Source organism: Bison bison, unplaced genomic scaffold, assembly GCF_000754665.1.
Source record: "Bison bison bison isolate TAMUID 2011002044 unplaced genomic scaffold, Bison_UMD1.0 scf7180017864503, whole genome shotgun sequence".
Taxonomy (NCBI): Eukaryota; Metazoa; Chordata; class Mammalia; order Artiodactyla; family Bovidae; genus Bison; species Bison bison.
Window position 1 is genome coordinate 4,554,762 of NW_011495061.1, and position 7,015 is coordinate 4,561,776.

The window sequence follows — 7,015 nt, forward strand, 5'->3', positions numbered from 1 at the left end:
ATCGAAGCTGGGTCTCCTGCACTACAGGCAGATTCTTTACTGTCTGAGCCACCAGGGGGCTAGTGACTCATTATTATGAAGCTCTCAAACACTATGTGAGGAATTATAATGTAATAAACTTTTTATGGGCTTCCCTGTCTGCTCAGTGGTAAAGAACCCACCAGTCAATGTAAGAGACATGAATTTCCCAGCCTGGGAAATCCCATGGAGAGAGGAGCCTGTGGGCTACAGTCCACGGTGTCACAAAAGAGTTGAACATGACTTAGCAACTAAACAACAAAGTTTTTATATGAAATGCAAAGAAAAATAATGACATTAAACTTTCATCTGCAATGTTATAATAGTTATATTAAAATATACAAAGGAAAAAAGTTCCTGGAAATAATTACCAAATTTGTAATAGTTAACTTGTGTGACAATAGCCAGTTTGAGAGGAATGTTTTTTTTTTAATTTCCAAGTGTTTTTCCCCAATATAATTATTCAATTTAGAAACAACATAAGCAATTATTTTATTTATGCCACACTAACAGACTTTCTATATACTAATACATATTTAATCTCTTTCTTTTCTATAAGACTTGGTTTCTCTCAACAGGGAACCTAAATTTTATTCATCTCTGGTTCCCCATGGTATAATCATTATATTGTATAAATCATGCATGAATTCATTTAACAAGTTTCTCTTCAGCACACTTTGCTCTCAAGCACTACTCATTTGTGACACAGGGATAAAACACACCATTGTTAAGGAGAATCTGCATTAACTGGGGGTGGTGAAATGTAAACACACAAACAACAACAACAAAAAAACCCATAACTCTATTATAAATAATGTCAGTCTAGACATCTTCAAAGTGTGATATCAACACAAAGGAAAGTTTTCTGATTAATTCTTAGAAAGCAGAGGCAGATTTGGAGATAAATCAATCTCAAGGATGAGCAGAAGCCACCCAGGGTATGACGGTGGGAGGTTTGAGGCCATCCAAGTGGGAGAACAAGGATTAAAGGCCAGAGAGAGTAGAGTTCACTGAGGGGACTCTAAAGAGTTGAGGAAGGTTGGATTAGTGCAAGGGTTGGATGGAAATATCCAGAGAAAGCAAAGAGTCATATGCAGAGGATACATCAGAAAGTGTACACTTTCCTCTGCTAGAGAGGTTAGGTTTCCTCCTAAAGCCTGAAAAAATCATGACATTCTTAAAAGAATCCCTTTGGCAAAACTTGCTCTTAATTTCAGGAAGAGATTTCTTTGGCAAATACATTGTGAATTATAAGAACACAAGTATGAAGACAAGGAGGTAAAGAGATCAATGTAAAGGAAAAATGAACAGGATCTCAGCTAAAGTAGGGACACTAGCAGTGGAAGTATAAAAATGAATAAAGTGGGGAGCTAAATTGTAGATTTAGAAATAATCAAAAAATCATCCACAGTGCCATATTTACAGACTAGGAAGAGGAAATAATCAGTGTGAGTAGCTCTGAGGAATAACCAAAGAAATTTAGGAACAGCCAAAGAAAACTGGAAATGTGTAGAATGAATGCATTAAACAAATGAACATTCACATTTCCCTCAACAGGAACAATTCCCAGAGGACATGGAGGCTGGAAACCACACCAATGTGACAGAGTTCATCCTTTTGGGGTTAACAGAGGATCCTACACTTCGTGTTCTCTTCTTTGTGGTATTTCTAGGCATTTATGTTGTCACCTTAATAGGCAATATCAGCATAATCACTTTAATAAGAAGTTTTTCCCATCTTCACACCCCCATGTACCTCTTCCTCAGTCATTTGGCTCTTGTAGACATTGGGTATTCCACATCAGTCACACCTATAATGCTTATAGGATTCCTCAGACATAGACTGCCCCTCCTTGTTGCTGGCTGTGAAGCCCAGCTCTGTTCTGTCGTCATGTTTGGGACAGCTGAGTGCTTCCTGCTGGCTGCCATGGCCTATGACCGCTATGTGGCCATCTGCTTGCCCCTGCTCTACTCCACCCACATGTCCCCCAGAGTCTGTGTCGACTTGGTCAGGGTATCCTACCTGGGTGGGTGTGTCAATGCTTGCACATTTGCTAGTTGCTTACTGACTCTGTCTTTCTGTGGGCCAAATCAGGTAGACCACTTTTTCTGTGACTTCTCCCCTCTGTTGAAACTTTCCTGCTCAGATGTCTCCATCATTGAAATTATCCCTTCCATCTCTTCTGGCTCCATCATTGCAGTCACAGTGTCTGTCATAGCTCTCTCTTACATCTGCATCCTCAACACCATCCTGAAGATGCGCTCCACTGAAGGGAGACACAAGGCCTTCTCCACCTGCACCTCTCACCTCACTGCGGTCACTCTCTACTATGGAACCATTACCTTCGTTTATGTGATGCCCAAATCCAGTTACTCAACTGAGCAGAACAGAGTAGTGTCTGTGTTCTACACAGTGGTGATCCCCATGTTGAACCCCCTCATCTACAGTCTGAGGAACAGAGATGTAAAGGAGGCCCTGAGAAAGGCAAGTGTCAGAATATATTCTTAGGATCCATTCTTAACATTTCAGGTGATCTAGAAATTTCTGTTTGGCAGCATCACACCAATTGCTTAAATTGAAATCATAATACTTTTAAAATTTTATTGAAGTATAGTTGATTTACAATGTTATGGTGATTTCTGATGTACAGCAGAGTGACTCATATATACATATATATTCTTTTCCATATTTTTTTTCTTTTATGGTTATCACAGGATATTATATATATTAATAGTTCCTGTGCCATACAGTAGGACCTTGTTGTTTACACTTTCTATATATACTAGTTTCAATCTGCTAATCCCAAATTCCTAATCCTTCTCTCCTCTGCTCCCTTTCCCCCTTGGAAACCACAAATCTGTCCTCAATGTCTAAGAGTCTGTTTCTGCTTCACAGATATATTCATTTGTGTCATATTTTAGATTCCACATACAATTGATATTCAGTTCAGTTCAGTTCATTCGCTCAGTTGTATCCGACTCTTTGTGATCCCATGGACTGCAGCACGCCAGGCCTCCCTGTCCATCACCAACTCCCAGTGTTTACCCAGACCCATGTCCATTGAGTTGGTGATGCCATCCACCCATCTCATCCTTGTCATCCCCTTCTCCTCCTGCCCTCAATCTTTCCCAGCATCAGGGTCTTTTCAAATGAGTCAGCTCTTCACATCAGGTGGCCAAAGTATTGGAGTTTTAAGCTTTAACAACAGTCCTTCCAATGAACACTCAGGACTAATCTCCTTTAGGATGGACTGGTTGGGTCTCCTTGCAGTCCAAGGGACTCTCAAGAGTCTTCTCCAACACCGCAGTTCAAAAGCATCAATTCTTCGGCGCTCAGTCTTCTTCACAGTCCAACTCTCACATCCATACATGACCACAGGAAAAACCACAGCCTTGACTAGATGGACCTCTGTTGACAATGTAATGTCTCTGCTTTTTAATATGCTGTCTAGATTGGTTATAACTTCCTTCCAAGGAGTAAGCACCTTTTAATTGGTATTATTTGGTGTATGTATGTGTGTGTGTGTGTGTGTGTATACACACACACATCACATTTTAATCTATTCATGCATCAATGGGCATTTAGGGTTTTTCCATGCCTTGGCTATTATAAATAGTGCTGCTATGAACAGAGGGATGCATTATCTTTTTTATTTATAGCTTTGTCTGGATATATGACCAGGTGGGGGATTGCTGGATCATATGCCAACTCTATTTTTAGTTTTCTGAGGAACCTCCATACTGTTTTCCACAATAGCTGTACTGAAAATATATTACTTCTAACTCTCAATTTTATACACTTGTAAACCAGCTGGGAGACACTTTAAATCAGTAAAAATGATATTAATAATTATCAATATTATGTACAATAATAATAACCCACCTGTGGGTTTCTAGGATTTTTTCTTTCATTTATTTAGCAAACAAAATTTGTACTTAACTATGTGCCAAACCCTATTCTAAGCACATGGGATGTTAACTGGCTGACTTCTCATAGAAATCCTTTGGGAACTCAGTTGGTTCAGTCATGTCCAACTTTTTGTAATCCCATGGACTGTAGCACACCAGGCTCCTCTGTCCATGAGATTTTCCAGGCAAGAATACTGGAATGGGTTGCCATGCCGTTCTTCAGGGGATCTTCCAGACCCAGGATTTGAACCAACATCTCCTGCATACTGACAGAGCCACTAGGGAAGCCCCCAAAACCCTGTGAAATAGTACTATTATTTCTATTTTACAAATGAATCATCTGTGGCACAGAGACATCATGTAGATCACTCAAAATCATGCAGCTAGGAAGTTGCGGGACCACTGTTTGAATCTAGAAAGCCTAGATCCAAAACCACTATGCTTCTCCATTTAATTTTTCACAGTAATCCCATGTTCCTGGTGTCATAAATTTGCCTCAATTTACAGATGAGTATATTGAGTGCTAGAGAGTACCAAGAGTTTGTCTGGAGAGAGGTGAACTCAATTCTTCTAGATTTAACAGCATCAAGTCCTTGGATTCCATGCCCTTGATCTAAACTCTGAGCCACAATCAGTCCAATGACCTCAGCACTGTCACTGATCTAAAGGATCTGAGCAGGATCAGCAATACTAAACTGTTCCTTTCTTAAGTCTTCTGAACAAACTCGACCCCAAGAAGATCTAGGTTGTGAAGACTCCAAAAAAAAAAAAGGAAATGAATGTGAAAACTGGATTGATTTCTATCTATCTATAGAAAATAAGGTCTGGACACCACAATCACATGATTTTACTGGAAGTCTACTCATATTTAAACACGTTAATAACAAACACTCCCATCTGGTACAATGTAGTCTTCCTTATCTGTAGGAATTTTAAAGAGCATCTTTTAATTCTAAGCATTGCAACTAATATGTTAACAACAGCTATAGTTCCACAATCTAGATGTATTAAGAGATTAGAATCTATTTTAAAGGCTAGAAATGTTGTCTAAGATTGTACTAAAGTGTATTTCTTATATAATAAGCCACCCATATTAACATCACAACTGGAAAGGTGAGGAGAGATTTTTCTGGAGTATAGGAATTCCTATCAGAACAAATACTGAGGCAACTCTTTAAAGCACCTGGAAGCAACACTTTGATCATAAAAGCCCTTGTCTCAGCAAAATGGAGCAAGAGAAGTGAGGCATGGAAAACATAATTTAAAAACTAATAAAATGGAAAATATTTATAATGTACCACAATAAAGTGTATTCTATCTATAATATCACAAATTTTAAGTGGAAAATATGTAACAAATACTAAAAGGTAACAAAGATCATTTAAAACACATAAAATTATTAAATAATGGTTAATGGGATCCATTATTCTCCACTCACAGCACATTTTACAAAAATATGTAGTGATTTTGCCTTCCATAACAACCAGTTGAAAAATAATATGTAGCTTAAATATCTAGATATGAACTTGAAGCTCTATTCTTTCATTCAGTTGTGACATGACTGTCTGGAGGTACTGTCAGAGTTCACAGATATAAGGCTCAGTTCCACAACTCTGCCCTCCCTCCAGACACCAGCTGTAAGCAACAGGTCTCCAGGTCTCCCACTTCTGTCCAACTTGGCTACAAAGCCAGGGAGTCCCACAACAATCTTTCAGGTTTGATCATTTGCTGGGATGGCTTCACAAAACTCTTGAAAACATTTGCTTACATTTTCTAATTTATCATAAAAGATATTATAAAGGACAAATTAACAGTCAGATAGATATAATGCACTGGGTCTGAAAGGGTTTCAGGGTAGGAGCTTCCATCACCAGAAAGTCAGAGTGTACAACCCTTCTGGCATGTGGATCTGTTCAACTTGGAAGCACAACACAGTTTAGTATTTTCGTGGAGGCTATGTAATCAGTCTTCATCCTCTCCATCCTCCCTGCAGAATAGGGTGTGGACATAAAGTTCAAAGCTTCTCATCATGGTTTGGTCTTTTTGATGACCAGCCCTCATCCAGAAGCTATACAGAATCCCACCGAGGGTCTCCTCATTCAAACAAATGATACCCACTAGAAGTTCCAAGGGTTTGGAGCCCTGTGTCAGGAACCAGGGTTAAAGAACAAATATTTGAACAAAGGATGCATCCAGCACCCCTGTCTTTAAGGAACTTACAAGAGTTTTAGAGCCCTGTGTTAGGAACTGGGGATAGAGACCAAAGATTTATTTCTATTATGTCACATTCCACACCCTTGTATGTGGCTATGGACCCCTCACAGAAATGATCATAAACGAATGAAGTTAGAATTTCACTGGGTCATTGATAATTATTCAGTCCATCACCATAACATATGAAAAGGTCCTCCAGGGCAAGGCTATTCAGGTTTACAAGCTTCCATTTGATCTTGTCACATTCTAAACACAGGAGTAGTCTCAGCAATATATGGCTTCACATTTTCACCTTTAATCAATATCATCTCTTGCCCTGAGTGTCTTTTGAGGTGTAAATGTAATATTGGATTTATTATAAACACCATTTCTAATTGTCCTGTAAAATCCCAAATGCATCCTGACTCCCATGACTTTTTGGAACTTAGTAACATAACTTAGTAACATAACTAAGTTCCAAAAAGTCATGGGAGTCAGGATGCATTTGGGATTTTTACAGGACAATTAGAAATGGTGTTTATAATAAATCCAATATTACATTTACACCTCAAAAGACACTCAGGGCAACAGAGGGATGGTATGGGGAGGGAGGAGGGTTCAGGATGGGGAACACATGTATACCTGTGGTGGATTCATTTTGATATTTGGCAAAACTAATACAATTATGTAAAGTTTAAAAATAAAATAAAATTAATTAAAAAAAAAGAAAATAATAGCAAAAAATAAAATAAAATAAAAGTCCTGAATATAGAACCAGTTTCCCTCTGGACATTTTGGACCCATATCTCAGAGCGTTCATGCTGCTGCTGCTGCTAAGTCACTTCAGTCGTGTCCGACTCTGTGTGACCCCATAGACGGCAGCCTAGCAGGCTCCC

At 38.8% G+C, this 7,015-nt stretch overlaps 1 protein-coding gene across 1 annotated transcript; it reads left to right on the forward strand.

The window, feature by feature from the left end:
• Positions 1–1,593: 1,593 nt before the first annotated feature.
• Positions 1,594–2,526, forward strand: LOC104980535 (olfactory receptor 491-like). The gene has a single exon (XM_010829288.1). It carries the CDS (start codon positions 1,594–1,596, stop codon positions 2,524–2,526), a length of 933 nt encoding a protein of 310 aa, XP_010827590.1.
• The last annotated feature ends 4,489 nt before the right edge of the window (positions 2,527–7,015 follow it).